The sequence below is a fragment of the Brachionichthys hirsutus genome, chromosome 13, assembly GCF_040956055.1.
Source record: "Brachionichthys hirsutus isolate HB-005 chromosome 13, CSIRO-AGI_Bhir_v1, whole genome shotgun sequence".
Classification (NCBI taxonomy): Eukaryota; Metazoa; Chordata; class Actinopteri; order Lophiiformes; family Brachionichthyidae; genus Brachionichthys; species Brachionichthys hirsutus.
The window spans coordinates 6,604,637-6,626,014 of record NC_090909.1 but is presented as its reverse complement, the minus strand read 5'-3'; the positions used below and the strand labels follow the sequence as shown (position 1 = coordinate 6,626,014).

Below are 21,378 nucleotides of genomic sequence, written 5' to 3'. Positions count from 1 at the left end.
CTCAGTCTGTTTTTCGATTTAGGAAGAGCAATAAAGTATTTATCAGAACAGAGCAGGGATCTGCCTGGGCTTTGTATGGAATTAACCATTTCAGATTAAATAATTTAGGATGAATTCAACTGAGAATTTCATTCTGTTTCTGCCTCATAAATAAATGAGATTTAAGATGATAAATAATGACATTGGACTTCTTATTTCTGTGAAGTTTTCTTTCTTCCACTGGCAGTCCAATAGAATCTGATTGTAGTTGGCAGAAAATATATTTTTATACTCAAACTTTTCTTCAGTGTGTGTAAATCTAATATATTGGACATTGGAAAATTGAGTATTCTTTTGGAAAAATCTGATGCCAAAAGAAGAGGTGGATGGGTTATGAAGTACATTCAATGGTAATCAGATAAAAGGTTGACCAAGTGCTGAGTGGGTTAAGAGACGGGGTATTCTTGCTGTCACGATTAGATGTTTGCGACATGATTTGTCGCAGACACGAAAAGAACATGCAATCTCCTCACAGGAAGACTGCAAGTCGGATTCAAACCTGTGATCTTCTTGCTGTGAGGCAACAGCGCTTACCACCGCAGATAAAGCTAACCCAACGAAGCTTAGAGATCATTACTAATCATTTTTTACAAGCCCAATTTAAAGAATCTCCATCATCATCTGTGGTCAAAAGTCCAAGTCAAGTCTTGAGTCTTTTAGGGACCAATGAGTATCATGTCTTTTATCAGAAGTCCAAGACAAAGCAAAGTGTTTCAAATAGACTCCAAGTCAAGTCAATCATTTTTAAAGGGCATGTCAATTGGACCATGCATTTAGTCAGTCCTGTCTAGGACACAGCATAATGATCATAATGATTTCAAAATACAAATTGTCTTCATATATTATCTGGATCACTGGATCAGGATACATTTTCTGACCCATGCTGACTTTATACAAGCTATTACACCAGACCAACCAATGCATAGAACATTTCACAGAACTTGATTGTACAAACCGGCTGTCCATAACTTTTTTCTTAAAAGCATTCTCAATGAGGATATAATGCATGTATCATATATGGCAGTAGGCAAAGATGAAGATGAGTAGAGCAGGAGAAATGACAGTCCTACCTGCAGAGACAGATAAGACAGAAAGAACACTCCAGGTTCTCCAGGTTCCGCCCACCTCCAAAAACATACAATTTACGTGAATTGCATGTTTGTCTGTCTATGTGTGTGGCCCCGTGATGTGCTTGCAACCCATCCATGGGGTGTACCCCGCCTCTGCCCATAGCAAGCTGGGATAGGCTCCAGCAACTCCAGTGAGCCGCTTTCGCAGAGCAGAAAAGCGGCAGGAAAATGAACAAATGAAGAAATGAATTTGTGCCCTGTAAACATTTTATCTGAACAACGTATAGGCTTCTAAAGTTTCTGCTCAGGAGGCATTGACAACTTTAGGTTCATCCTCTTCCTCCTGATACCTGTTTCCTTTCATCACCTGTCACATACACAAAGCACACACATATACACGGTTTTGAGGTCTCTTGTGTCTTGTCACACACACACTTTGGTTTCTGCTATCAAAGTGCTGGGTTGTAAACTCTACTCCAAAAACTGTCACACGTCGCCAGAAGTGTCTCACTCCCTGTGGCAACCCTCCGAGCCCCTGGCACAAGAACAAGTCATTAGTTCCACGGTAAAGGTCAGAAGCTCTGTCGCCTGACGCTAAAGTGGGGCTGACTGGAGACGACCTGAGACAATGACCAAAGGTCAGTTTTCTGTTTTCCCTCGTACACCGTGAGGTTCGGCGGATGCACCGCTCCTCAATCCGCACAGGAGCTCCTTTTGGTCACATAGTGGCTTTCCAGACAGGGAGGTTCGGATAATTGGCTGCAGGGAGCTCCTTAATGAGCCTGTGGGTCTGTACTATGACACATCTTCAGGGGGAAATATTTTAATAGGGCAATTACAGTACCAAGAAGGATGTTTTGCGTGGAGTGAGTGATTGTTGTGAAGGGGCACAGTGTTAAGGAATCCAATGGCATTTAACTCCATCATCTACTCTGTGGCTCAGTCGTGAGCTTTTCAGTGTGGTTACACTCTTATATTAGCTTTAAACACATGACTCCACCGTGCGGGTCGCTTTTGTATATTACAATTATTATGCAGAAATCAAACGAATGGAGCCAAACAACAAACGTCTCTTCTGATGATGCGAACGTGGAGCTTCAAGCCATCATCCTGAAATTGAGTGTAATCCAACATTGTAATCTGGAGTCATTTATTAACATAGATGATTTTGATGAATATAATTATCACATTGGTCGATGCGGGTGGAAGCGGTGGATGATTCAACAGTGCAGTTAAACCCAGCATAAAAACGCTGCACTGTTTAATTCAGCACAATTCATATGCTCAGTTTCATCTGAAGATTTTGCCTCTGGCAGTCAACCAACCAACCAACCACCTCTGAACTGCTCAGACTTAACCGCAAGACCACGTCAGCTCTCTGACACGCTGCTCTCGCTCGCCTGTCTCATTTCAACAATATACCTCGCCTCCCTTCAATCACCCCAAAAAAGGTCTGACTATAGATGAGGTTAACTACAGCATAAGCCTCACTTTCAGGAGTCACCAGGGCCAATTATATCAGCCTGACTTCTCTCCTCAACCTGAGCTCTATGGTGTGGAAAATGCAGTTCCACTGGCTGCATCACTGGGGACAGCACAGGCCAGCGCTGTCTGGAGCCCCAGCCAAGTACAGGCCAATTTGGCATGCAGAGGTCTATGGAGGATAAGCCTGATGAAATATATATATATGATCTCCTTCAAACATGTATTGTTCCGCACTAGTGTGTCTTATCCGGCCGGTTCGCTCTTGACGCCTTCCCGGCTTGGCAGAGCAAGACTTTTGTGTGGGATGAACACACAAGGAATTCTGAGGCGCTCCTCGCAGTGAGCAGCAGAGACCGGACACATCTCGGCTGCTTATCAATGGAAGCACTGCAACTACAAGATATCGCTTGTGTTCCATGATAACAATGGAGCGGATACCATTGTTCTATCCACTCCATTAAGCTTTCTTTTTAGAGGTTAGAGCATTCAGAGATTTACTATAGCACTAAAATATGTCAGAGTTGATCGTTAAAACAAAAAGCTTTATGTAACCGGATGGGATGTAATTAGGCAGGCAGGTGTGGGAGGGAGCACCTGTGGCCCATTTGCCACTGATTGGGGGGTGGGGGGGGCATATATAGGTGCTTCCCCTCCCTGGTTCCTGTCTTTGTGTTTTCCCCGTCAAAGGCAGGTTGGCCGTAGACTGTCGCTGTCTTGTCTCTCCTCTTCTTCTGTGTGCTTACAGTGTTTTTAACGGAAAGCTTGTTTTAGAGTCTTAAATAAATATTTTGAATTGTTGAATGCCGTGCTGGTCGTCACTGTGAGCGGACCTGTGGTTGGGGAAACCCGCTAAAATGAGCTGGGGACCAAAGGAATGAAAAAATAGCTCTTTAGGTTGAAAGTCCTAAAGTGGCGTTGTCGGCAAAGGTCGGACCGTTTGGCCCCATATGCCCAACGCCACATTTAGTTTGTGCAATTAGGGGAAAAGATTAATATAGTTTTTCTGCTGCATCGTCTCCAGAGGGGAGGGGAGGGGGGGGGGGGGGGACTGAACCTACCTATTCTACAGGACATTGCTGACCTCTGCCTGTCGAAGTGGGGAACTGCACCTTATAAATCAGTAATCAAGGCAGAAATACTCTGAATCCCTCGCAGCAGGTACATTTCATTGAAAAAAATGATGTTACGAATACATTATTCAAGGTGACTCTGTTACTTGCAGTTTTTGAATTGTGTCCTGCAAACCCTCATCTGGGACAAATTCTACTCACAGGATGACACGCACACAAAAAAAAGAGTAAGAATAAGATAAAACTTCCCATGCAGTACCACGTTGTATGTGGAGACTTTTCAGATTCATTGCAAAATCCTGGAAACTAAACAAACCATCATTAATAAGAACACACTCTGACAGACGGATATAATTTATTAATCACAGAGAAGCAAAGCAAGACAAAATGTTTCAGTGATGATGCTTCTGCTTGAACTGTAATCCGCAGTAGCCACATGTGCCTACTCTTGTGTCTTTATCCTGGGGAAAGAGATGGAAAATGATAGAATGAGAAAGTGTAAATGACTCATCTGCTTCATGCGCTGTTAAGATGGTTATAAATAATTTAACTGTATTTGTCCGGGCTCGGGACCGGCCCAAGGGAGACACTGACCGTGCTACCTACGAGGCTGCGTTTAATTCAGAACAACTAACACGTGGTCAATTAATCCCCAGAAACAGTTTAATCAGATTAACACCGAAGTAGTGGCTGGTTGTGAAGCAACAGTGCAGAGCAACCATGACACAGATGACTGAAATGCACTGTTGTGACTTGTCCTGTGTGTGTGTGTGTGTGTGTGTGAATATATACTTCAAATGATCAAATCACCATCCGATGATATATATATTTTTATATTAGTATGTGCAGGGTCTCACCAGGTTGATGTAGACTTTGGGGTGGCCCAGGGCTCCTCCACCGCCATCACAGGAGACCACCCTGGCCTCAACATCTCTCACTGGCTCCTCTGCCACCAGATTGATGGCGAAGTTCTTATTAACCTTGACACACACACACACAATGAGATCTCTGTATTTATCAGCACAGTAAAACTAGAGACTGAGGACTGTCCCCTACGTACACTGTCCAGCATGGGCTGTGTTTTCCATCACTGGACATTTGTAATGATGAGTCTGAGTGATCAAATCTGATTGTATGACGCAATATCACAGAAGGAACATAGTGACAAATTGAAGATGCATCTAATTGCAGTGATTCACATTTATAAATGTATTGCATCGACATTTATGCATGCAACAACAAAGCAAGATTTGGTCAGGGTTAACCGGTTTCGATGAAACCCCGTGTATATTTTAATCTTACCTCTTTCTGCCTGACAACGAATCTTGCTCTCCTGTGATCATTTTCATCGAAAACCTGAGAAAAGGCGCACATACTTGTCATCGTTTCTTTGCTGTTAGTTATAGAAGCCCCTATGAACACAATATTTTCCCCTAGATTCATAAATAGCATAAAAAACGAGATGTTCTTTAATGTAAAAGTGTCTGTTTACTCTACAAACAAAATGTAAAAAGATAAAGCTCTCCATGGACAGCTGTCCGACAATGGATCTACTAGCCAAACTGACACCTTGGGACGAAGCTAATGTTGGGCAACCAAGATTAAACAATACGTGACAATCCAAGAGAATCCCTTTGATGCCTACCTGGCCTGTGTGAGTAATGGGCTCGCCGGTACTGGAAATCTCAACGCTGTAGCAACGAGCAGGCACAGCAGACAGCCTCAAAGGTGAAACAAGCACCTTTTTACTGAAGGACAGCAGCCTACCCGCAGTGGCCGCCATGTTTAGTTCAGCAGAGTATTTTCCCAAATGACGTTGACGTGTTATACGAAATTATGGCCAGAATTTTGCCTGTCAGGTTCACAATGTATAGCTCAACATAAGATTTACATTTACATGAGTATTAAATATATTTACATTCACGTTACGCTATTCACGTAAATATTATAGGGATAATTAATAGGTAATAAGGAAAATAATTGACCAAATTCAACATGCCAAATTTCCTGACCAGTCGTGCCGTGGGGGAATAAAAACACCTACTATTATGACAAACCGGAAGCAGTTGTATCGCCTAGCTCAAGAACAGTGCAGCGGTCGCGTTGTGGCGAATAAACCCCAACCTAAAGTTCAATATAGCTGCTTTTTTTTCCCTTCAAGAAATTTCGTGAAGGTTTGTTTACATTCTAAATATGTGAGAGCGTTTTGCCATTCGGGGACGAGTCTGTAGGTCACTTTGGTGTGATGCTGTGGTAGCGGTAGCAGCTAAACATGCTAATATGTCGATACATGCTATACCCTGGGCTAGCATACAATGCCGTCCTACGGTAGAATATATACATACAGTATATATTGTCTTTTATAAATGTCTCATGTAAGACTCTATACTGTGTTTTCACGTATTGTGGTCCGTCGTCACAGAATAATTTGTAAACATTTAATTTGATACCTGGTCGTATTAAGCACCAGTACATTCGTGTCTACGATATTTATTTTAATAATCGCACAGTATTTTTGATCCTAATTGTGTTTTGTTTAATCCAACAATGTCAGGGTGAATGGAATGGTGTTTGAGAAGGAAAACTAAAATGTCCCCCACTCTATTCTCTTTTAGCTCTTGGCACCATGGCACGTCTCCTGTTTCAGCACCTCACTTCCAAGCTAATTCGCCGAGTGACCCAGATGAATGGGTTACGTTTGATCTCTTCTCCAGTCTCTAGAGCTTCCAGGTGTCTTCGCACCCTCGCCTCAGCTTCCTGCACGCCGCCCCTGTCATCATCCCGGCTCTGCACCGCTCAGTGCGGGCCATCTCTCTTGACGCAGTGTCGGCGTTTTCCCTGCATCGAGCAGTCGGCAGGGATGAAAACCAAGTCTTCTCTGAGGAGGCGCTGCAAAGACTGTTTCTTTGTTAGACGGAGGGGACATTTGTTTGTGTTTTGCAAGACACATCCGAGACACAAGCAGAGGCAAGGCTAAAATATTGAAGGGATATTAAAGAGATTGTATTGTGATTGTGCACATTTGGAAGAACTGTGGTACAAAATAAATGTTTTGGGAGAAAAATATATTTTGCTCTTTTCCTTTCACTTTGTTTTTGGTTGTAGCAGCAATGACTCAAAAATAACGGTATAAGATTTTACAGCAAATAATCTGTCCTGCAAAACTTGCAACGCTCTGAAACATATATATATATATATATATAAAAATAAAAAATAAACACATGATTAAGTAAACAAATGTGGGATTAATGCTAACTCGTTTGTATTTCACCTTTCAAGTGTCAGTTGGTCACTTTACAGAGTAAGGAAAGTAAGAACTAAACGGAATCTGGAGAGAAGGTGATGGTGTCCAAAGCTGGGCTATTGCAAACCTCTCCTGGAAGTAATTCCCTGCAGGTGGGGCTGCCGCAGGTTGATGGAGGTGATACATAGAGGGTTTTATACTGATGCAGGATTTAACTGGGAGCTGATGAAGGTGGATGTTGTGAACTGAGAACCCTGAAAGCCGATTGGATATCCTTGACCAACTACATTTAGTATCAAAATTATTTGCATATCTTTCATTATAGTAAAAAAAAAAAAAACGCTTTTGAGATGGGCTTTAAATTACAGATGAATAATCAACTCAAGTTTTTGTGCTACATCGTTGTTCATAACAATAAAAAATATTATTAATACTAACTTTTTAATTGATTCACAGCTAGCACATTACATAGCAGTCACATGGGTACCACTTAACTATGACGATTGTGGACGTATCAGAACCATCTATGTTAGTTTTCCACAAGAGGGAGCCAAACAGACTCCGACCTGGGTTACACGCAGATCTTATTTTATGATCACTGTTGTGTTATCTATTTTAAATTGGCTCTAAATCATAAGCTCTAAAGCCAACCTTTTACAGTTATCTTTTTTAACAAAAAAGATAAGATCTACAGTACACTGTAGACAGACCGCATGCAACTTTGAAACATAAATCCATTTTTCAATCATCATAATTTCAAGTGTTCACTTGTATTCAAAAGGTTAATGTAATGAAAGATCAGCTCTTTTTCCATTGGCCGGGTCGGGTTCAGAGTACTTTAGAAACGCATGAGAAACGTACTTTACGGCAAAACACTCTAATTTCTTACTGGAAACGAGTGACGCCGCGGAGCGCGGTTTTCAGAGCTAATAATCCTCTCCAGAATAAAAGCATGGAGACATTGTTTGGCAATCTTAGGTGACACGATTACCGTGAAGTGGGCTACGCAAGGATTTAAAAAAAAAGGCACCGCTCGTTTTCTGTCGCAAATTTGGAAAATTTTATTCTTAAAATTTGGTGGTACAACTACATATAAGTTAGCTTTGGAGATCATTCTGACGTTCGATTATACAATCTTGTAAGAATCTTGAATCAAGTCTGAAAATAAAACAATGCGAGAAATAGGCAGGATGGTTTTATTTAAATAATTTAGACTAATCTTCATAAATGACTTGTTCCTGATACCCAGCATCCGTATGAAATCCTCTACGTAACACTACTCCGAATCTGTGAATATCGTGCCAACTTTAACTCTCAGGGCATCACTTCCAGCAGAGGTTTGTGAACAGACCTGTATCATGGACTAGCATTTAACAAAGCAATCTGCACAACAACAGAAAATATCACTGAAACAACATTTTCTGAAATAATCAATTTTTGACTTTGTCCAAACTGCAGACAAAACATTGACGGGAGTGTGCTCAGTCGAGATAAGCCATATCTGCTCTCGCCCCTGATGCTGCTGTCAGCAAGAATCAGAATAGATCAAACTCCCTCTTATTTGTGCTGTTGACATTCCAAAAAAAAGACCTATTTCACATATGAGCCAATAAGCCAGATTTAGGTCACTTTGTTAGCTCAGTTTTAACGCTTGCACCGACACACGCGCTTTATTGTGAAACCCCAAACCGGAAGTCCAATCGTTTCTTTTCCGTTTTCCCGCTAGCTTGTAGTTTGTGTGAGCCGCCCTTCTCCCACGCCCGGCAGGACGCTGCTCGTGTCGCCAGAGAGTTGACTGAGAGCTGAAGAGGGACACGGGACGAGAGCGACGCCATCAAACCCCGTTAACGTTACCGGATACCGGACCGCGTCGCTCGGGTCGGGAACAATGGAGTCATCCAACAGTCGGCCCTCGAGAGTGAGCAGAAACCCTTTCGTCCACGAGCTGAAATTCACCAGGAGTGATTATTTCAAGGTAAAACATTTATTAACTGTCGATAACTTGACTGCTGTTAAGCTGAACTTAGATCACCTTGTCAGGGTTAACACTAAAGTTGATGACCTTATTTTTGACACTTTGATGACTTAACTACACTTTATTTTACTAAAACATGGGCTAATAGTCAAAAAAAATATAACTTTTGTTGTTCCCACATCTTCAATAAGTGCTCTATATGGCATTAACGGGTGAATAAGTCGACGTCACGTGACTGGCAGTCAGTTTGTGAAAGGAACAATAATCCTAATTCTGTATTCTGGAATAGTTCATCAGGAAGAAGGAGAAGGTTCCATTTTAATGAAGATAATTACATATAATTTAGATGCGTTAGAGCTTTGTTCTCATGTGGACTCAGTCTATCTGTTTTTGATTATTTTCTGTCTGAGTCAATGACAAAGGTCAAAATAAGAGAACAGGAGTCCTCTGAAGATGGCTTGGGAGCCCTTGGGGCGGGGGGGGGGGGGGGTTGCCATGTGTGTTAAAGATCCCATATTATACTCTTTTCCCACAAGTTAACGCAGTTCTCAGACACTTATATGAAATATCTGTGACAGTCTTTGGTCAAAATAGCAAACATGCTGCAGGACAGCGTCCCTCATTTCTGTATCCAACAGCCCTGCCAGAAAAGTCTCTGAAACCGAAACGCACGTGCAGCTGCGTGCACACAATGAACGTGCATGCATGTGCACACACATCTTGTGCACATTTTCGTACTGTCTAAGAGAGATTTCTTCCAGAAGCGTTTCTGTACTTGATTACAGAACTACGCAGGATTGACTCGGTGGTTTCGGAGTGTGTCTCCTCTGAAATTGCTAAAATTCAGTTGCGCCAGAGGCGCTTGCGCGCTTCCTGTGCTGTGCCCCATCAGGTTTTTCTGTTTTCTTATCTCCAGGGCCGGCCCAGAGGCGCCTTCATTCTAAACACGCTAGTTTGGCTTTCAGAGTTCTCTCCATTTAATCCAGCGGTGGCTTTGTGGAAGAAACTCATCATTAGTACACATCTGAGTTCGCTGCAGATTGTTGGTTAGATGGCTGTGACAAACATCGGTGATGTAAATATAATAATATTATTATTAATTGTATTAATTGTCATTATTGACGGCGGTCGTTCATGTAAAATGGACGGCGTGCTCTTCTGTGCCAGGTTCACACCTCCCATTGGAGCAGCAATGTGTGTGTTTCCCAGAGTGTGTGTGTGTGTGTGTTAATAAATCAGAGGGATAAGTACAACGTCTCCCCTGGCCATCCCAGAATACTTCCTCCTTACTTCTAACAGTCATGATCAGCAGGGTGCCGTCGACCTGAGACCGTGACACGCATTCGAGCTGAGTCACACATTGCTGAACTGTGATCGTCACGCAGTGCATGAATGACTGCCAACTCACCATACACGACTATTGGGTGTATTAGAGGAAAAACTGTGATATCTCAGGAATACCTTCTTCTAATTCTCGAGTTGTTCATGAAATAGTCGTTTTTGTTTCAGTATCTAAACCTGTTCACACACCTGTTGCTGGTTGAGTGTGAGCGGATGCTCGTTCTAAATTCCTGCCAAAACTCAACAAACCAGACGGACGGGTGCAGTGCTGGTCTCCCAGGTGGAGCAAAGTTCCCTTGGCTCATTGTATAGAATAAACTCATAGCCATTGCCCCCCCACCTCACTGCAGAGTGCAATGAGCAGTCAGCAGTGGGCTGGGCCACATTCTAGCATTGGATGCATTAAATTAATTATTAGAGCATCACTTTAGGCCTGTAAACAGTTCTTCTAATTTGTATTTGAATCATTACAGCGTAGAGTTACAGTTTTCACTAAGCAGCATTTCTTGTTTTTAAATGAAAACACTGAAAATAACTGAGTTAGATGTTTAAAATGTTTTTTGCTTTGTAAGAAGATCTGACTTCATATCCAGAAGCAATGAGTTGAAGCAATAGTGTTTAGTTGTAGCAAAGGTTGAGTGCGTTAATTGCGGTTTGTGTTTGTCTGTTTGGAGATGACCGACCTTTAGACTCTCCTGACCAGAACTGAATGGCCAATAAGCCATTGGAATGTACTCTGTGTGCAAGTTGATCGAGACAATAAGACATTTTCTTTTTACTTTTAAAAATATATATATTCTTATTAAACTTATTAAAGTATTTCACTTTTATTCGTGTTATTTTTAACTTTAAATGGAAGTTATCCCTAAAATATCTTCATAGTAATAAATGAATAATTTCAATAATTGATAAAATAGATAATATATCTATGCTTTAATTTAAAAAGGACTTTTCTACTGTGGACATCTCTCCTTCTTTGTTTCTTGAACAGTCAAGGATTAGTGATTAACAAAAATAGTATTGAGCCGTAAAGTAAAATTTGAAATTAGTGAATTAAAATAAAAAAAATACTTTGAACAACTGACACAAAACAAAGTGTTTATGAATTCTGTTAATATGAAAATAGCTGATGTGACCTAACATTTGGTAATAATTTAGGGCTGAGTCCTAAAAATGTATTTTTTCTTCTAAAGGCCTACCTCTTCCTTCCTGACCTACTTTTGTTCCAGCTGTTTGGAATTTTGTATCATCTCACGTAGAAGAAGAATGCATGGAATCAAAAGTTTCAAAATGCATCCTTGACCATAAAAAGAGATTTAGAGGATAAACTTTTACATTTTGAGAAATAATATGCAGAGCATCACAACGATTTATTGCACTGAAACAAAGGCGGCTGATAGAGGGGAGGTGTGTGGTACAAGCAGTCCCAGCACTGCAGAAGAGGGGCTTTATGGTTAATGTTGTCTCATCAGTGGTGGCTGGGTGCTCCAATTAAACGGGAGCATTCTCTCCACTTTACCCCCCACCTGATCATTCTCCGGGCCGCCTCCTGAGAAAATGTCAGCGGAGGCTCCCTGATGGATTTGTTGAGCGCTCACGATGAGTTCAGTGTGCATTAGGGGGGGTGGTGAGGCGAGGTGTTTGTGTCGTAAATCACTCGCATTGCTGTTGATTTATTAATACAGGCCTGCAGAGTGCACCTGAGCTCCTCCACACAGGAAAGACAGGCCAGGAAGGGAGGGGTTTAATGAGACTCCCCAGAGGAGTCACACAAAACGGCTTGAGGGAGGGAGGGGGGCAGCATGAAGAATGGAGGTGTAGCTGAGAAACTGATGGCTGGGTAACTGGGGAGAGAAATTCCTCTGGGTTGGGAGATCACTGTAAGGTAGGCCGGGAGGATGATGAGGGACCCGAATGAAAGTAGGGGATGAAGAGATTGACCCACGGTTCAACAAACGGGAGACGGAGACCGAGTTATACAGCCTGAATTTACTCTGGAGGCCATGACTTTCTCACCTTTTTAGTGTGTGTGTGTGTAGCGCACACACACACACACACACCAGCTCTGTCATTATGCAGTAAAAGAACAGACATGATAAGGCTGTCAGCTGGCGTCTCATCTCTACTGTGGCACTCGGGCTTTATTGCTTTTTATTTCAGTGTCGAGGCTTAAAAGGCTGCTGTATAACCTCGGGCTGGACTTAGTTTTATAAATGGTCATATTACTGCCGTACTGTTGGATCATAAAACCTCTGTTGTGCAAAAATATATTTCCAATTCTCTCGCTGTCAGAAAACCTCTGAATTTGCAAACATTTGTTGCAGGATTTTAAATTAACCAAATAAAAATAAATGAAGAAAGAAGATATGTGCACTTAAAAAAAATCGATATATACCGAATGCAAATTAGTATATTTACTCACATGGTTTGAGACTACTGGAGATTAAATATAAATGACATTAAACAGAACCATGTCTCCGTTCTTTCCTGTAGTGAGGCAAATGAGGCCAGTGGAGCTGCTCCTCAATCACACCACACACTCTAAATACAAGTTTGGCTCTCCCCTTCACAAGATTAAAAATAACAGAATGACCATTAATCTCTTTATAATGAAATCATTATTTACTTGTCATAAGAACTTCATTTTTTCTCTTTTTTTTGGAAGATGTTGGGTCAGATGAGGATGGATCTCGGACAGCGAGAAAATGGTTTTTTATTCACTTTCTATGATGACATCTGTTCAGATGTTAAGATTCAAAACCATCTAATGTGCTTCTCCCCATCGTTTCTCCATCAGCAGTAGATGACGAGTATTAATCCATAGCTGTTTGTAATGTTGAGTGTAATTCGAGTGTGTCTGAGTGAGTGTTGGCCGTTGTTCCCTGAAGGCTGAGATGGAATGTGCTCCTCCTCGCTGACCTTGTAGGTCAGGCTGACTTATTTACCTCCGCCAAGCTGGTTATGTTTTTGAGGGTTTTTGTCTGTCTGTTAGCAGGATCACGAAAAAACTTCTTGATGGAGAAAAAAAAAAAATATCTTAAGCTGCGTCTTGGTCTAACTAAGATCACATTTACATTTTGAGAGCGATTCGAAAACCTATCAGGATTTTCCCATTTACTTATAATAGACCCCCCCCCCAAAAAAAGAAATCATATCTCGTAAAATCTGCATTGAATTCACCAAAAATCAGTCATAATATGCACTTTCATGCAAAATGTATTCAGGATCTGATCCAGAATGAGGTCAGGAAAAAATACAACATTTTAACATTGAAAACCCATTTACGGATTCAAAAATGAGCTAAAAATACACAGCAACTCCGATTCACTTGCAATCACTAAAGATAGCAAGAAGAATTCAGAACCTTTTAATGATGATCGGGATCACCATGTGCACGGTGCAAATCCAATTACGGGAATTAGCTGCTTGGTGCTGGTTTGCATTCTCCGAGTACTTTTCTAGTTTTCTGCAGGAAAACGTACAATGTGTTCAATACAACCAGTTTTGTTTAACAGTTTTCTATCTAATAAATAAGCCTGTTTGTATCGGAGCAGGTTGTGTCAGTGTGGAGGAAGAGCAGAGCTCGTAGCTGACTGTATTCCTGTTCTCTGTCCCTGCAGATCGGACTGATGTCTGTCACCGTGTTTCCTGTGCGACTGTTGCTGGTGTCCTTCCTCATGCTGCTGGCGTGGCCTTTCGCCTTCGCCGCCTCGCTGGGACGTTCGGAGTTCGTCATTGAGCCACGGTCATGGTGGAGGAGGTGTGTGTGGCTCATGTTGTACTGATAAAGAGCTAAACAACACTTGAATTCGTTGATCAGAATCTAAATCAGATTAAAAAATATATATATATATATAACCGTGAGGATATAAAATCAACTCAATGTTCTCATTGCACATGAGGACATTGAGTTTTTGTACATGAGACGGTATTGCACATTACCAGACTATGAACTGAATGCTCGTGTTGAAGTTCTGGTGGTTGCGAGGTGCTAAAGGCGGAGGAGAAGTCTGCAAACGGGACCTACTTTAAGTGAATACTCTCAGGTCACTGTGTGTCTAAAGTGAAAGAATACGGATTGTCTGTGCTCCTCCTCGAACAGGCTCGTCAAGGTTTGTCTATGGGCGATCATGCGAGCCATGTGGTTTTGCGGAGGTTTCCACTGGATCAAAGTGAAAGGGGAGCGGGCGCCGCCCTCTGCGGTTCCCATCCTTACTGTTGCTCCACACTCCTCCTACTTCGACGCCATCCCAGTCACCATGACCATGTGCTCCATAGTCGGCAAACTGGAGAGCAGGAGCACTCCCGTCTGGGGTAGTGAGTAGCAACATTTGCGTCTGTTTGCTAGCAGTTTACTGAAATGACAGCAAACACGTTTCATATCCAACTCTTATGTCTCTATCTCGGCATCGCATGCGTCCAAAACCTCGCCTCTCTTCATCATTCCCAAAAGCACTGATCAGCTACATCAGGCCAGTGTTTGTGTGTCGGTCGGATCAGGACTCCAGAAAAAAAACGGTTGCGGAGATCAAGCGGAGAGCCCAGTCCGGGGGGGCGTGGCCTCAGGTAACATGCGGGGATTGGAACCAGTTTGAAACGGTGAGTTTGAATCATGTGTATCTGATGTGTGTCTGTTTGTTCCAGATCATGATCTTCCCAGAGGGGACGTGCACCAACAGGTCGGGTCTCATCTTATTCAAGGCCGGTACGTGTTCGGTTCCCCGTCCTGCTTCATGGCGTCACTAAGCCTGGTGGAAAGTATTAGAAACATTTCACTAGATGTTCTACATGCTGAGGCCAGGGAGGCCCTGTGATCACATGTAGTGTTCATTTCATTGTCTGTCCTTGATAATACTATCATTATGCATGGGGTCGGCTGCAGTTGTGGATAACTTTGCCTATTAATTTCATATCTGGTGGTTCTAAGTGGTTTGGGTTCCGTGTCTTTCTTACCCAATCCTTCTTGTTTTCTAGTCTCAGCCTTTGGGTGTGTGTGTTTTATGTTGTCAGCTATTGTTCCCCGTCGACTCTGTCTGATCCTCTTTCTTCCAGTCTGCAATTCTGTCATTCCTAGTAAGCCTTGTTAGTCGCTCTCTGTCCGTGTGTGTGTGTGTGTGTTTAGCCAGCTTGATCTCCCTGTTTTGTTTTACCAGTCTCTGTGTCTCCTCTAGTTTATATCTCTTGACTGGTTCCCAGCACAACAGAACGACAAAGTGGATGTGTGTCTGTGTGTGTGTTTCTAATGTGTGTTGTGCCACCTGTGCACAATGCGCTCTATAGTTACCTCCTGTTAATAGAGCTGTCACTTCCTGGCATTCTGCATATGCATGTGTGGGGATTGTTAGAGGGAACCATAGTAGGGTGTCAAAATCAAATGCTGGTTAATGCAATTTCCCTCCTCTGTGTTTCTCAGGTGCTTTCATACCAGGGCTCCCAGTACAGCCAGTGGTCCTACGCTACCCAAACAAACTGGTAAACTCACTTTGTTTTAACCCTTTCCTAACCCACCAACCTAAGAGTTCAAATACGGCCTGATTTCATCCATTGATTGAAAGTGAGCACAAATCGACATTTACTAACACACACCTGTGATGTAATTGTTCCTTCATGCTACTGTGTGCTCCTCCTGTGCTGAATGACTTCATGTTCTAACCGAGTGATATTTCATCCCTCTTTCTTTCTTTCACACATGGGTATAATCTCTCTCTCTCTCTCTCTCTCTCAGAACCTTTCCTAAACTTTCATGAATTATTAAATTCATATTATCTCATTTTTTTTCTGCTTCCCTAGAAAGCTTATGTCACCATTTGTATTTGGCTTCAGTTTGGTCACTGTGCTGACTCTGGCAGCTAAATGAGGCTGCGCCCCCCCCCCCCCCCCCCCCCCTCCTCCCCATCAACGGCCCTGCCTGTGACTTAATCTGACTCTCGTTTGCTAGTTTATTCCTTTGCCCAGTGTGTATGCTCAAGATCTGTCTTTCAAGGTCTCCTTCAACGGAACGAGTCCGTCACGTTGTTCTGCCCTGTTCAGCTAACGCCCACTTCATGTTCAGAGCAGGATGAATGACATGAATCCATTAAGCCAAACAACTCATCCAGACCATCTCACATCTTAAAAAAACACCATGGCCAACACGTTGGTTTTGTGACTAATGCCTTCAAGCCAAAACAGAAATTATTGCTGCTTTAATGGTTCAGTACTTTCTTCCTTTTTGTTCACAGGATACAATTTCATGGACGTGGCGAGGCCCTGGAGCGTGAGTTTACCTCACACACACACACACACACAAACGTGTACCATTTCTACTGCCCTCTGCTAAGTATGCAGTAAAAACACTACCTACCTGTTTACCACATGATATTACAGTCGTGCTGGAGGGAACCTGCCATTATCTCCGTTGAGTCCTGCTCGGTCCGGGTCTTGTTATGTACAGACAAAGCAACTCTTTTGTCTTTCAGCTTCAAGCTCTTGTGGCTCACTCTGTGCCAACCTCATAATCCCATGGAAATAGAGGTGAGTGTATTTATTTATTTTTTTTACTAGAGCTCACATATCTTTACTGTCTATCAATTTTTATGAATGTTCTTGAGTACCTACACAATGTCATGGCCGGCCAGCTGGATCGTGCTGATATTCTCTGTATCCACCTAGTATTTGCCAGTTTACACTCCATCAAAGGAGGAGAAAGGAAACCCGTCTCTGTTTGCTAACAATGTCAGAAGGCTCATGGCAAAGTAAGTGTGTCTTGGTGTATTTGCATGAATGTTTTATTTGTTCTGGATTGTCTGTACGTGCTTGTTTGGGATGTGTGACATGCAGACGCAGGTGAAGGTCCTGTAAACCTTTCCCTCCGTCCTGATAGGGCGCTGCAGGTCCCGCTCACAGACCTGTCCTTTGAAGACCAGGCGATCGTCCTATCACGGGGGCCCCTGGCCATATGTAACTACAGCAGTCTACTCGAGTTCAACCAGCTTGTCTGTCGCCTGAGGTGAGTTGAAGGAGACTGGATTGACTGGTTGGGCTGGTGGTCAATGAGTCAGATCCAAGACTGAGGGTGAAGAAACGCTGACACCTGCTTTTTTCAGGTTAGAAATGCACGTAGAAGGATATCTCCTCTGGCATAACACAGTAATAATAATAATAAATTAAATATTTATTGCTATATAGCACAAAATAAGGCTAAGTATTATTAATACGAGTCACCATAATGCAGTCAGGTTTAACATCCAGGTCGGTTAACTGGATACCTGTACTCATCATGGGATTATTTTGTTGATTACACAAGATATCCTCTGCAAAGTTTAAGGGGTTCTTCCTCGCTACATGCCTGGCTCTTCTATCAAAGTTAATCAGTCTTTCAAATAGTTAATATGTGATAGATGGAAATAACTAAAAAGTAAAACGCTGCATCTTGCATTGTTGAATTATTCTGGATTCTTCTAGATTTAATTAGGCATGTTCCTAAAAATAAACTATCAAAGCCGTCACAACTGTTTTTGTAGTTTTATGGTTTGTTACAACCAAAAATCTTCATTTCATAGCACAGTTTAAATTTAAGTGTATACTAAAAGCTCAAAGTAGAGTGAAGTAGTGGGGTAAAATGCTACGTAATGTCAATTACTGTTAACATTTCTGCTGAAATATACAGCATATTAGTGCTTGGTGTGATCTCTATGCATTCTCTCTTGTGCTCCTGCTTTGGCAGGTTGAGAGCAGACATTACAGAGGAGGCGCTGGAGGAGCAAGGCAGGAGGGCCAGGAAGTTGCAGGGAGACGGTCTGAGTTTGGAAGACTTTGCTCAGTTCATCAACCTCCCAGTTACAGATACCCTCACACAAGTTCACAGCTTCTTTGACAAGGTAAAAACAGACGGGATGAAAGCATAATAAGATTAGTTTTTTTTCCTACAGACAAATGCTTATAATAACAGACAAACAGGGAATATATGACATCTGGAGCGGTCTAATATCTTAAAATGAGGCTGAAGTGTGTTTCAAAACATCCTAAAACTTTAGGAATCTGATAGAAACAACCAAGTCATGAGCTTCAGTGGCATTTTTTTGATTGGTAAAAGACATTTAAATAAATCTACCGATTCCCCAGTTCAAGCTTCTGCAGGCCGAGCTGAGCTACACGGGTGAAAAGGTCTTTGTGCAGCAGCAGTTTAGCTTCAGGGTTTCTGCAGAGTCCATCCAGCATGGAGGCTTTACTCGATTCAGGTCAGTTTTGCTGCTGGAGGCTGGAAATAATTTTACTATTAAAACAAGAAACCAACATCCAGCAAAACCACAGGCCAGCAAAGGCCCTTTCTGAACAGGCACTAAGGGTGCTAGTTTGTAGGAATTCCAGTAAAAGCCGAGACATTTTGTTTCGTATTCTCTTGGATGCTGTTGACTTGCTGATGTCGCTGAGATTTTCTTCCTGTGTCTCATTCCATTCCACCTTTCTTGCAACAGTGATGCTGTGAAGAAAAATCTGTGGCACCAAAAAAAAAAGAGCATCATTTGAAGCTGTGGATGTTTTTCTATCACCAAATTATGATCTCCATATCTCACTGCTCAGTTTACCAAAATCGGAAGATGTCTTTGTGCAGCATGGATAAAATCATTTTCACATGGAAGCGTGATTCCTTTGTAGCTGTACTCACTAAGGCGATTATGTTCACAGAAGGGAGATGGGCAGATAGACGGCAGACTTTACGTCATTGCTCTGTCTACGGTTCATCGTCCATCGCAGGCAATGAAGACTCTCAAACTGGCCTTCAAGGTGAGAACATTTACCAAGAATTCTAGTCCATTGTAGGATTTCAGCCAATGCTTTAAGGAGATGTGTTTGTGGGCAGATGTATGCGAGCGAGGAGAGCGGTGAAGTCCAAGAAGACGATGTCGCTGCCATTTTGGAAATAATGTTAGGAGTGAAAGAGGTGGAACTGTCGGGTCTGTTTTTATCGCTTGACAGGCCTGACAATGAAAGGATCACATATGGTAAGACTTACCTTACCTTCAGTGTGAGACCATTTCAGAGATGACCGACAGCATCTAGCATTGTGTTCCTATTTCTTCACTGGGCCACGTTTTATTCTTTTCTATTAGCATCCTCCATCAATCAGCACAAAATAAGCATTGGTTAGTCTTTTTATGGATTCAAAAATGAGTCAAACTTAGATTAACTTTTACTTTCATGGTTGGTCTATAAAGATGCCAAGAACAATTTAGAACCTTTTGATTACAAGAGGAATGAGCTGCTTGGCGGAGGTCTGCACTCTCGCAGTGCTTTTCTAGTATATTTATCCAATTATAGATATCTTTTTAAAAATTAAACCAAAAATGAATTCTCTACCAAGTCAGTTTTAATTCCACACTTGTCTGGTTTTATTTCTAACAAATATTTTCTACTGTACTTCAATTATAGCTCCTGTTTTAACCACATTTTGAAGCCATTGATTTGTCTGTGCTTTTGTGTAAAGTACCGTATGTTGTTGGTGTTCCTGCTCCTTTACATCCACCATCTGCCTTTACTAGAAACTGTCAAAGCTTTTCTATCCACTCTTTCTCTATGGACTGTGCAGTTGCTGCTTTTGACGTATATACGACTCCAGCAGGTTTCCCCATCTGGACGCAAAGTGAAATATTTATTTTCTCTGTAATGGTCGTAATAAAGTGATTCCACAAATGGAGACGTGAATCACATTAAATATAAAATGTAATCTTTATTCTGCGACCAAAGTAAAGAAAAATACATCGGACATGTTTATTTAAGAATTCAAACTAATTACATTTAATTGAATTTTTCCTGTTTTTCTACCTTTCCAGATGAACTTTGTCATTTCATAGAGCGGCATCCGTACTCTATTCAGGATTTCCTGGATTTTAAAGACCATCCACGCGGGTTCTGCTTTTTCGGCCAACCTCCGAGCTGCGACATCCAGAACAGCAAAGAAGACTGAAAAAATGGACTCGAACCCAACAAAGCAATTTACCTTCAGCAATGGCGTCTCTGTGATGCACCTTGCTCGCCACCTCCGTGCCTTCAAGTGCCTGTAGACACAGAAATGGAAGAGTTATAAAGTAGTGATGGATCTCAATTCTCCTCTGAGCGTTTTGTTTGGCTCTGAAACACGTTTCTCTGATCTGCAAACATATTTATTTTAATAATTTTTTTTCCTATTTTTGACGTAATTGCTACTATTTAAGAAATTGGCTGATAAATTTGAGGGGTGTTTTTAACCTCTTAACATTGATTTGAAGTTTAGTACCACTGACGGGGAAAGTATTTAAATGTATACACTGCTGGGATGTTGGCGGACCAAACTGTAACAAATACTGGCTAAATGCACCAAAACAAAAAAATAGTTGTTCCTTTCTTAAAGTTGGTGATATGCGAATACTTTCCAACCAGTATCAGACAAATAACTGGTGATTGCTGATTGTGTGGGAGTGGATCCCCTAGTGATGTGAACTCTTACCCTACCTCTCTGTCAATGCTGGCTTGTTTAATGCAAGTAGAAATAGAGTCTGCTGCTGTGCAGCAGCTCTCGCTCATTCTTCAGAGATATAGTCCAGCGTATTTTAGAAACTCACTGCCAAAGAAATTCCCTAGACTCAGTCGTCAGTATGTTAGTCTAATTTCCTAACCCAAACTAAATAGCTGTTGCTGCCATGGATGTAGAAACCAACATTTACAAAGCTTTTTGGATCAGTCATCCACTTGTGTTCTGATGTGGTTATCCAAAGGTTTTTTTTTTTTTTTTTTGTAACATCAGGGAAAATTGTTTTAAATGTATTTTTCCAAGAAAAACATTTAAAGGGAGATATGCTATTTTCTTGAACGCATCTTATACATTTCCAAACACTTGGGAATGCTGGGTCTGAATGGTGCTTGTCTTGTTGCTTTTCTAAATTAGCAGCTGCTCTGAGGTTTAAACTCCACTGACCCATTTTTTTTATAAGTGTGATTGGATGTTCCTGTCATGTTTCCTTTCTCCGTTAAATGCAAGAACCAGCCAGTTTATAGTTTTTAGATTTTCTTTTTATATCTACTGTCTTTATCCACCAGGTGGCGCTATGTGTTCACGCTCACCTCGATGTGTTTGGGCTGTTTGACTTTTGCCTATAACAAGTGGGTTAAGTGCCATGAACCGTTCATTGTATGAAT

At 41.8% G+C, this 21,378-nt stretch overlaps 2 protein-coding genes across 2 annotated transcripts; one reads left to right on the top strand and one right to left on the bottom strand.

Moving 5' to 3' along the window:
* Nucleotides 1–4,002: 4,002 nt before the first annotated feature.
* Nucleotides 4,003–5,468, bottom strand: ndufs6 (NADH:ubiquinone oxidoreductase subunit S6). Its single transcript, XM_068747369.1, has 4 exons — nucleotides 5,310–5,468; nucleotides 4,967–5,020; nucleotides 4,522–4,644; nucleotides 4,003–4,125 (listed from the first exon to the last, which is right to left on the bottom strand). Exons 1-4 carry the CDS (start codon nucleotides 5,445–5,447, stop codon nucleotides 4,057–4,059), a joined length of 384 nt encoding a protein of 127 aa, XP_068603470.1. The 5' UTR covers nucleotides 5,448–5,468; the 3' UTR covers nucleotides 4,003–4,056.
* Nucleotides 5,469–8,796: 3,328 nt separating this feature from the next.
* Nucleotides 8,797–20,251, top strand: lpcat1 (lysophosphatidylcholine acyltransferase 1). The gene is made up of 14 exons (XM_068747213.1): nucleotides 8,797–8,883; nucleotides 13,845–13,984; nucleotides 14,327–14,541; nucleotides 14,678–14,790; nucleotides 14,869–14,929; nucleotides 15,638–15,696; nucleotides 16,446–16,480; nucleotides 16,683–16,737; nucleotides 16,876–16,958; nucleotides 17,087–17,212; nucleotides 17,930–18,083; nucleotides 18,892–18,990; nucleotides 19,067–19,208; nucleotides 20,037–20,251. The coding sequence occupies exons 1-14, from the start codon at nucleotides 8,797–8,799 to the stop codon at nucleotides 20,168–20,170; spliced, it is 1,503 nt and encodes a 500-aa protein (XP_068603314.1). The 3' UTR covers nucleotides 20,171–20,251.
* Nucleotides 20,252–21,378: the final 1,127 nt, after the last annotated feature.